General features: G+C 35.1%; 1 protein-coding gene across 1 annotated transcript; it reads right to left on the minus strand.

Annotated features, from left to right (window-relative positions):
• Positions 1-1417: 1417 nt before the first annotated feature.
• Positions 1418-9112, minus strand: LOC127840556 (uncharacterized). Its single transcript, XM_052368968.1, has 2 exons — positions 9014-9112; positions 1418-3796 (listed from the first exon to the last, which is right to left on the minus strand). The coding sequence occupies exons 1-2, from the start codon at positions 9110-9112 to the stop codon at positions 2930-2932; spliced, it is 966 nt and encodes a 321-aa protein (XP_052224928.1). The 3' UTR covers positions 1418-2929.
• Positions 9113-11236: the final 2124 nt, after the last annotated feature.

An 11236-nucleotide genomic window follows, 5' to 3' on the forward strand; every position in this document is an offset into this window, starting at 1 on the left:
ACTTGAACAGAGTATCCTTTAGGTATTATATTGGTTACAAAAAAGTCATAAATGACTGACGAGCTGAAAGCAAGCTATAGTGCAACAACACTTTAATGATTAAGTATAGTAAACATGAATGAAGCTGCTTCATGGAAGAATCTCGCTCTATAGTTTTCCATCGTATTGCTGGACTGTTCATTGAAAGAATTAACAAGGAAATTGCACCGGCTAGTTAGAACCTACGCTTTCCACGTACGGCATTATATCCCATTTTAGCATTACGCGACTCATATGTCGAAGAAACTCAAGAAAACTACTCCACGTTTTGATTTGTCCGGATCTGTATAGTTAATAAGTTCATTATCATTTCAGTTGAACTTTTTAACAAGACTTACGTTATGTGCAATCTGATTGTTTTGTGAAAGTATTTTCTTATCTTGTTTCAAATCCTAAAAACATATTCCTTGTATTATGAGTAAAAAAATTGACAAATGAAGCATCTTTTAAAACAATCTCTAAAGAAGACAGGAGTGTCAAGTGGCACATGCACTTACTTGACTTGCAACGCCCGTACTTTGTTAAAATGCAGTTCAAAACAATAATATAACAACTTGTTTAAATGATTTCAAATGTTTCAAACATGCATATGTGACGCTCAAAGTGTATATTAAGGAGATAAAAAAAAGAAATTACAGTTGCTGGTATTTATTTTATATTTATTGTTAATGATATTTACAACACTATAAAATACCCATCTTTGGATGCCATGTACTTTCTCATTTTTCAGCTCTTCGAAAATAATTATTATCAAAGTCAGCATATCATCAAATCAAAAGGTGATACTTTGCCCCATACCTTTCAAATAATTAAAGTAACATTCTTCAAAGGAGTGTCAACGTGGATTAAAAAATGAGTTGTAAAGACGTAAGTGATAAAGGTGTCTTCGAACGCGCCATGAAAACAACGGACAATGTCGGCGTCTTTAAGTCCGACCCGAGGCAAGTGCCGACCGGCTAAGACGTCAATGCTTTTCAGTATAATATTGATAACATTTTAATTTATATTAAATAAAACGTACATTGTGTGATCTGGAGTGTTGGCATGCCTTATCTACGTCATCACAGATCTCTGCAAGCGTCTTAGTCAAGGGCGATGTTTTTGCAGCCATTGTACTGTGGCCTTCAATATTGAACACAGTATACTGTTAATTCTTTATATTATTCTTACTTATTGTGAATGACGATCAATTAATTCCGATGAAGACAAGATATGTGTTTGTCAGAAACACTATGTCCCCTACTGCGCCACTTTCATTTATTTATTTATTTATTGTTATCATTTGGCAGGTACAGATCATTTTTACAAGGGAAGTAATATTTGTAAAGGGATATAATAAAAATATTACTTCCCTTGTGAAAATGAGCTTTACCTGCCAAATGGTAAAAAGAATTATCTCCCTTTAATGCTTATTACTTCCAATTGGAATTGTTTTGACCTTTGACCATGAAGGATAACCTTGACCTTGACAATTCACCATTGTAAATGTGCAGCTCCATGAGATAAACACGCATGCCAAATATCAAGTTGCTATCTTCAATATGTATGGCCAATGTTCAAGCTTTCGGACGGACGAACAGAGTTCAAATGCTATACGCCACCCTACCGGGGGCATAAAAACGTTCTTATCATTGACGTTATTGATTTTTAGTTACGCACAGTTTGATGTTATGTGTAAATAATTAAACAAAGCATTGCGACGCTATATTGTATCCCGTCCAGAAGGCTGACTTTTATTAATTTATGTTCTTAGACAGTACTCAAAGGTGTTTTACGCACAATGCAAATACATGAATACCGATTAGGTCATATTATATACTATTTTATGCTTATAACTGGCACACTAACCGTTTTTTAAATGTGATATTTGCCACAATACCCTAAACCAAAAGCTTCAAATATATATATTAAAGTTATTACACCAAACCTTTTATGACGAAATTACAACCAGTGTTGCATAGCAGTTGTTCTGATTCTTTTATTAAACTGACGGTTGCCCTTTATAAGTCGATCAATGGGAATATTACTATACTATAACTGCCTTGATGTTTCTTAACTGTTTTGTTATATGTGTGTATCAGAGTTTATTTATCTCCGCGTTTTCACGACATCTTCAGGTAGGTCACAATTTACCCCTGATATATGGGTATTCGCTAAACAAATAGATTTAAAAGGAAACCATAGCCCGGTGGCCAATGATGACCTTAACGTGCCCCGGTAATCATGGGCGTCTGTGGCTCGTCAGATGAGTTATTTTGATGCCGAGATATAAGGGAACCATTAGTTAATATTTAAATAATACAAATCTTGAATAAATTTTGTGTAGTAATTTAGAAACCAAAAGTGTGGTTGCTATGATGATAAGCTCTGGTGGTTTACAATATTACACGTGGTTGTTGTGTTTATGTCTGGAGCGGAATAGGAGGGGTAAGCGAAACTGTTCGTAAAAGTCAGTTGTGAAAGGCATTTGCGATTCGTCCCGACCCCGCCCTGAGCCCAGAACCGCGGAAGCAATCGAGACAAGCGCTCCATCATCCACCCTATCGCTGTCCGTGACAACAGATTAGTCCAAGATCGACGGAGGAGACCCACTGACCCCATCCGGAGCTACCATCGCCCATTCCCACCCATTTTCTCCCCAACAGTCAGACCGCGTACCAAGCAGGTGAGCGGTATACAAGCGTCACTCAAATTGCATATTGGAACAAATGAAACAATCAAACGCGTCAAATGTCGTCGAGGTTGTAAATGAGCCAATCAAATAGTTTAGATCATACACACGAATAGTTAAACTTATATTGAAACAGTTGATCGTTTTATTACCTCGTCTAGAAACTCTTAAATGTCTGTTTAATAAAATTATGTTATATTTTCCAGCACGCACATGTTTTTAGGGCGACTCTTCATGAAGCATAAAAAAGCCAAGATAAAACCAGTTGTACTCGGTTGGTGGCTTATACAACTGGATCTCAGTAGCCGGCTTAAGCACGCGCCTTCCTTCAACGCTGAACATGGCGTAGATAATTTGCTGATCCGAGTTCATGAGAGACAGTGACATAAAATACTCCACTGCCTGGCGAAACTGATATTCAAACGCAAGAATAGTCAAGCGGTTTGCAAAGACGATACCGCCTCCGATCCACAGTAAATTCTTTTTAAAAATAACCTCCGGTGACAATGCAAGATTTGCGTTAAACCTTATTAAATTCATGGCTACCATTTTTTCTTTGAAATATGGCGGTCTTTTCAATCGAAATGGCGTAGTGGACGTCCTGTTCCGGAAATAGCCAATGTCAAGCCACATGAAGTAGTCCGTGTTGAAAGTATTATCTTGTGCGGCCCTACCGAGGACGTCATATTTGGCTATTTGCGAGCAAGCATATTCAGGTAACACGGTGTTAGGGTAGTGTTTAGGGTAACCTTTTTGAGAATAAATGGCAAAAATTCTGTCTCGTAAATTGAATGCCCAAGATGAATTTCGTTGAATCACAATTATTTTGGTTGTTTCGTTTCTAAATCTCCGAATATAACTCATTCTGTCTGCAAATTCGTACGAGTCCGTGTAAACAATCACTGGGTTTAAAATGTATTTAAAAACTTCACTCCAGTTGTCGTAGGTTTTCTTCGTCAAGATGTTATTGACCTGAACTTTACGAAATGCTCCCAGATTAAAATAGGCCGTAACGACAGTGATGTTGCTGGCGGTCACATTAGATGTTGGTTGGTTGGGAAGCTGGATAGGGACAGTCTCTGTAGGCTACAATAGAGTAAATGAAACGTGATTTTTCAATGACAAATAAAAAAACAGTAACCAAACATAGGCTAGGGTTGGATTATTTTATTGTTTTATCTTAGAACCTATGTCTGGATATGTTTCTTAGGTATGTTCTACGTTATATTAACGGTCATTTTATGAAAAGTAAATGGGGAATGTATAGATTATTTAATATTACAAAAACCATAACCGATCTCGTATATATCTTTTTGCCGAAGTGTCCAATTTATGTTTGAAAAATCGACATGCTATAAAACTTGAGAAAATTGAACGCATGCAGCAAATAAGTAAGCAACACGTGTTGATTTTTGAAACCAATAAAAGTCTACTGATGTACACTATGTTGGTTTTTGCTAAAGCCAGTTCAACACCAGAGTATATTCCTGTTATTGAACGTCTGTGAAACATTGAAATCAATACGAGGAAGCTGTGGAAGTGGAAAGGTGATGATCTTTATATTGGCAGATGTCATTCTGCCCGTCCTTAAATCCATTCGTCTCTTTCTTAAGTTCTAACAGGGTCTAAAATACCTTGATGGAGATAAATCATTTGACAAAAATGGTGTATGCATTCAACGTCATGGTCATATGTTCAACTCTTGTTATGGACTCATGTTTGTGATAAAAATAAGTTATGTCATTCTGATTGTCTTTTCCATCTAGATGTTTTAATTATCTTCGTGTATAGAAGCTACAATTGATTTTTAAAAAATGAAATCTTTTCTAATGACTGTGATTTCCGTTTCAGTTACTATAAAAGATGAGAAAGAAGTCCAACTATTTCGCAAAAAATACTTTAAATTGTTAATAGCATTGTTTAGTGTTGACTTTCCACAAGTTAGGTGGCATATAAAATATATTTGTTCTTCTAACAACATTTATTTCTGTTTTTATGCATACATAATTCTAATTTATTTCTGCATTTGTCTCATTTAAAAATATAAACAGAAACTGATCTAAGAAACGATAATATAAAGGAGAAAACGCATTTTTACAGAAGCATACAGTGTGTATTGTATTACTTAATACATTATTGTTTTATAAAATTTGAAGTTGTAAGTTTCTAACTATTTATGATACAATGTGAGACTGAGAAATTGTATAGTTGTGAAGGAACGCCTGTATGATTTCTTTCTTCAATGCCTTATTGTAATTTGAATTCTTGTTAGCAGCCAATGCCCTTGACATTCCTATGCATACTTTTTCAATAAAATTGGTCCACAAAGGCATGCCTACTAAACCATCAGATGAAGGCCAAGAATCGAAATGTAAAACGTGTCAATGTAACTAGGTTAACACAAAATAAAAATAAACAATACGCTTTTAAAAGAAAGCCAGGAGATACATCTAACATAAGTGAGCAATAAACAAGTGCAACTGAAGTGAACCAAAACTCGATTAAAAAGGAGAAGAAGATATACACTGAATGTCTATAAGGGAATATCTTTTGTTTGTATGCTGTTCTGGGAAATTAAGAAGTTCATATGCAAATTAAAGGGGCCTGTTCACGTTTTGGTAAATTGACCAAATTAAAAAAAGTTGTTCCAGATTCGCAAATTTTCGTTTTTGTTATAATATTTGTGAGGAAAAAGTAATAATGAACATTTACCATGCTCCAAAATATCCATTATAGGCATCTTTTGACGATTAAAAAACATGAAAATAATAAAGCGTTGCAACGCAAAACGATTGAATAATTTGAAGAGTTCTGTTGCTGTCGTTATATTTTGTGAAACTACGAGGATTGCGGATATGAAGTATAAAAGTATAAAATACGTCCCTCATTGTATGAGCACGGATGGCCGAGTTGTCCAAGTGGGTAGACTTTTACTCTAGGACTCGAGGGATCAGAGGTTCGAGCCCTGGTGAGGGTTACTTTTCTTTTTTTTTATTGTATTCTTGATTTTTTACTGGAGGTGATTAGTTCTAATGTTTACATTTCTCAATATAAAGCTTTTAAAGACAAACCTCAATTCATGCCTAAATCTGTAAAAAGGCCCCTTTAAATCATGCCTCCTTAAAGATTGAACCAATGAGTATTCAAGAAAACAGGTAAGTAAAGTTTGATTCACAGCCAAACTACAGATCTTTTAATGCTCCTATATGCAGAGCATATCAATATACTAGTCTCTTTGTGTGGACTATTTCTAGTTCGATATTGATAAATGTCACCTTTTAACAAAAAGCTTTATACGGTCTGGCAAAACATACATTAATGACATCAGAATTACAAATCCTATATATTGGTGATCGCAACGCGTCCCTTGTATGAATATCTAGTATGTTTCAATGCGCTTCTACAATATTTTACAATATAATTTCATATATGTCTAGTTTTTATTGTAATTTTGAATATCTGATGCATTATCAACGTATTGAAAACGTTTCGGATACAGTTACTGTTACCTTCTCCAACACTTAAGTATGATACTTATAGGGACCATTTCTATAAAATAGATTTCTCCTATAGCAAATTTAATACCTTACAGTTATAAAATGGGGAAAAAAAACTTAACATGTGATTAATACATATAAATAAAGAGCAATTACATTACTTCATTCAGAATACTTTATGCACAACGAAATAAAGAAAACATAATCTTAAAATGACAGCATTTATCCTCGGATTGATTGTAAAAAATACAGATCACGTTAAAACAAAACAAGCGTCCGAGCCGCTGCATCCGTGACATTGAGCCGTATTTCAAAACACACATAAAACCAATTATCGCTATATGTAAAATGCTTTAGGTTCACAATTTATGACGGGATTGTTACAAGTGTCAGTTAACCGACGCGCTTTTTATTTGGGAGCGTTAGCCAACAACTAATTTAGAGAGGCAGTTTTGCAAGTCAGTCTGCTTTAACTACGCTAGGAACGACAACTGTAAGTCTCTACGCTAGGAACGATAATCACTGCCTGTTTATACTTAACCACTGGTACACTGCAGCAGACGGCCTATATGTAAACGATATGTTTAAAAGCTTGTTCAACAATGTTGGCCAGTCTAGTGTTTATTACAGCTTGTGCGACGACATTTGCCAGATTATCATTGAAATCTGTACATATTGGCTGCTTTCAGTGAAAACAGGGCTTAATGCTGCATTAAAGGTCTGTCATGTGCGCAAAATTGTTGCTCAATAATTTAAAGAAAATAGATGGTGTATTAGATATACATAATACAACATGTACATGAGTATAGGCTTGTTATTCTTTAGCAAGGAAACACAATTCTTAAGACGGTTGCCAGTGCAGCAACCAGTTGTGAAAAAATAGACATATTGTTGTTATTTTGTCTAAGTTATCTCTATAAAATAAATATGAGGATAAACAGTGCACACACATCTCGACCTGTGCTTAAAGATACACTCTTTATAAATTTGAATGGGTTGTGTTTATTTCAAACTAGCGATATAAAAAGCTATAACATAGTTTTGAATACTGAGGTGCGTCTAAGATTATGCAATAGCGAACAACTTCAGTGCCTGGAGCGCTTTGATTATTGAGGTAGATGGTCGAGATTTAATTTACACTAATAACCCCACAACCATGGCAATAACAAAGTCAAACATAATTAAACGTGGATCTGAATACACCTTTTCGAATTTAAAAAAGCATAAACAAAAAAGCGTACAATTAAATGTTAATACATGGATCGCTTGAATGACCAACAAAAGCGTTTTTCTTACCTGAAGCGGGCCGATCAGAGATCTGTTGGTAAAACTAACTCCCATGATTAGGCCGACTACAAGTACACCCAGGAACTTCACAACTAAAATAAAAGCAGTCGTTAAGTTAAACAGTGATTTCTCACACATACACAATGCAAACAAGTATAACACAGCTGTTATTTATTATTTTACCTTTTATCAACATCGTCATAACAATAAAATTGATAGTTAAAAACAAGATAGGCGGGCCTGGTGAATAACTAACAAGTAGGCCACGATTGCATATCCTCGTTCGTTCAATACGTCTTGTAAAACATTAAATTTAGCGACCATAGGCTAGTTGACCCCTACTTATTCCCATCCCTTGATTCCAATTGTAACTAGTTACCACATTGTTTATTTTTAAATTCGCGTTTATCAATTTTGATACATTATGTAACAAACTGATCATGGCAATTCAATCAAATATAAAGCTAGTAATTTTGGTAAAAAAATGAATAAAATTAGTCCAGTTCATACGCCATGTGATGACAAAACAAAATTATTTCAGTTCATACTCCATGTGATGACAAAACAAAATTAATTCAGACCATATTCCCTGTGATGCGAAACACAATTAATTCAGTCCATACTCCATGTGATAACAAAACAAAATTAATTCAGTCCATACTCCATGTGATGACAAAACAAAATATATTCAGATGTGTTTGTCAGAAACATAACGCCCTCTAATGCGCCGCTTTGAAGCCATATATTTGACCTTTGATCTTAAAGGATGACCTTGACCTTTCACCACTCTAAATGTGCAGCTCCATGGGATACACATGCACGCCAAATATCTAGTTGCTATCTTCAATATTGCAAAAGTCATGACCAATGTTAAAGTTTTCAGACGAACGGACGTACTGACTGACGGACAGAAGGACTGATGGACAAACGAAAGACGGACGGACTGACGGACAATTCAAAAACTATATGCCATCCTTCGGAGCCATAAAAACAAAACAAAGTTAATTGACAGAAATTAACGCCCACTGTATAAAAAGGGAGCTCATAAGATGCCCTAGTTTATGCTGCTTAGCAAATGTTACATACATTAATAGTCAATACGCATATATGTGGCGTTTAATATCAATGCGGTAAAAGTCATTAAGAATGTAAACACAAATAAGGAGAAACCCGTGTGAGGTGACTTACGATCTATGGATGGCTTCAATATTGAACCTCCAGTTAAGAAACGTTTGCAGAGCGTTCGTTTTTTGCATTTTTTGTAGGAACAAAGGAAAAACAAAGAAGCCAATTGGATGAACATGAAATTTGGCCTCCATTTAATTTAATTTCAACAAAAATTTGCAACACGTTTGGAGAATATTCTACTAGCTCTGTACGATTTAGAGATTGGAAACGGACTTTCTCAAATTGTATTGTATGCGAAAATGAGCCTTTACTATACTGTGCTTTGTGCGAATCGGTTAACAATAATTTCCAGAAAATTTGATAAAGATTCGAGCAAAACTGTGCGACTTACAGAACAGAACACTGCCACCTTCAATGCATGCGGCCCTCCGAAAATAAAATGCATGCCCGTACGCAGGGAGGGGCCCATGGGGCCCGGCATCTCCCCCATAGCTGGCTGTCAAGTTAGGATTTTTTAAATAATGGGCCTACTGCATTTTTTTCTTTCATTAAAGGGCCTACAGTACACTTCCGCTCAATACAAAATAGGAGATATGTTTTATTGTCCCTGATAAACAAGAGGATTAGCGCTAGTTTACCCCCCCAGTGGGGATAAGCCCCTAGGCAATGTTTTCTTATGGCATTGTACACAAATCCCCTATCAGTCCCTTATTGATCATGAATGATTCATCTATTGTTTGTTGATGCAACACTTGTTTGATTGGCAAAGGAAAGAGAAGCAGCGAATGGAAGCAAAAGATACAGGAGGTCGTAGGTTTGAATATTGCCGACGTTTATAATTTGTAAAAACAAATCATGTTGGAAGCAATAAGAAAGGTGATATGGAAACTTAGTCATAACTTCGAACCGGCAAGTTTCTTTGTCAAAGTTCAAGACCCATAACTTTCCCCCAAAAATCAATGGACCGGAACGAAAGTCATATTTCATTCGAAGGTCCTGTATGTAGACTCACGCACCAAATATCATTTCAATATATTAAAGCGTTTTGAAAAAAATCTATATAATGAAATGCCCGACAGATGGACGGACAGTCCAACTGCCATATGCCACCCTACACGGCGCATAATAATCAGCTTAATATCTGAAAGAGTTGCGAAGAAAAACCCTCAGGAAAGCGGTTATTATAGTGCATATTTAAGTCCAAGGCCCATAACTTCGCCAAATATCAATGGGCCAGAACGAATTTCACACTTCATCTTTTGTTTATGTAGGTAGAATCGCAAGCCGAAAATCAGCTCAAAATCTGATATAGTTCAATAAAAACCTACGGAAAACGGTTATTATAGAAAAATGTTTAAAGTCCAATCTAATGTCACAGTTGTTGACAATTTTGATGGTTTATCTGTGTTGATGGTGTTGAAAGTAAAACTGCGTAGTAGATGATAAACATTTTATTAGGGATTTATTTTAAAACTTTAGTGGTGGCTTGAATTCAAATAGAAAATAGTATTATAGTATATGTCAGTCATACTTTATGATACATTTCTCTATAAAAGTTTTTGATTTTCAGAGTTTGCTTTCTTTCTTTATCAAATATCATACATTTCTGAAAATGCTGTTGCTGATTAATTGTTTTATTCCATAAATTTATATTACAAAATCAGTTTTGTGAAGCATTAAATATCACCTTGAAAAGTGCAAAGTTTTACAAACAATAGGGAGGGAAGACCCCTCCCGCACGGAAAGACCCCTCCCGCACCGTCCCTGGTTGGGGCCTCCACCCCCCACCCCCAAATCAAACATTCCTGCGTACGGCCCTGGAATGATTTTATAATAATAAAACAGGTGTATAATGAATTCTATGTGATCACAACTGTCACTTACTCAATAGTGTATTTATAAAAAAAAAAAAAAAATACATGTTGGTAATCACGATTAAAGACCGAACATATGTTTTCCAAAGTTAACCGCTCAAGAGTCATTGATACATTATATGTTGGGTATTATTAAAACCTTATTATTTTTCATTATTTTTCAAATAATATGCACTTTACTGATGAACATTTAGTCTATCAAACATAATATAAAACTAAATAATGTTTTTTAGAAGACACTATGAAAGAGGAGTGCAATCTTGTGTTAAACTAATTTGTACAGGCTGTATTAATTTTGTGTTTTAAAGGGGCCTTTTCACAGATTTCGGCATGTATTGAAGTTTGTCATTAAATGCTTTATATTGATAAATGTAAACAATGGATCTAAAACACTACAGTAAAAATAATAACAAAATTAAAGAAAAAATGTAACCCACAACCAGACTAGAACCATTGACCCCTGATGTAAAAGTCTATCGCTTAGATCACTCGGCCATCTGTGCTCATACAAGGAGTGATGTATTTTTTACTTTATGTAAGCATTACTCGTAGTATCACAAAATATAACAACAGAACTCTGCAAATTATTCAATCGTTTCACGTTGCAACGCTTTATAATTTTCAGGTTTTTAAATCCTTAAAAGATGCATATAATTGATATTTATAGCATTGTAACTGTTCAGTATTACTGTTTCATCACAAATATCATAACTACAACACACATTTTCGATTCTGAATCA

Source organism: Dreissena polymorpha, chromosome 8 (assembly GCF_020536995.1).
Source record: "Dreissena polymorpha isolate Duluth1 chromosome 8, UMN_Dpol_1.0, whole genome shotgun sequence".
NCBI classification, from domain to species: Eukaryota; Metazoa; Mollusca; class Bivalvia; order Myida; family Dreissenidae; genus Dreissena; species Dreissena polymorpha.

Coding starts and splice junctions, on each gene's coding strand:
- LOC127840556 (XM_052368968.1), bottom strand. CDS start 9,112: ATGGGGGAGATGCCGGGCCCCATGGGCCCCTCCCTGCGTACGGGCATG. Junction 3,797..9,013: donor AGGTGGCAGTGTTCTGTTCT/GTAAGTCGCACA, acceptor ACTCTATTGTAG/CCTACAGAGACTGTCCCTAT.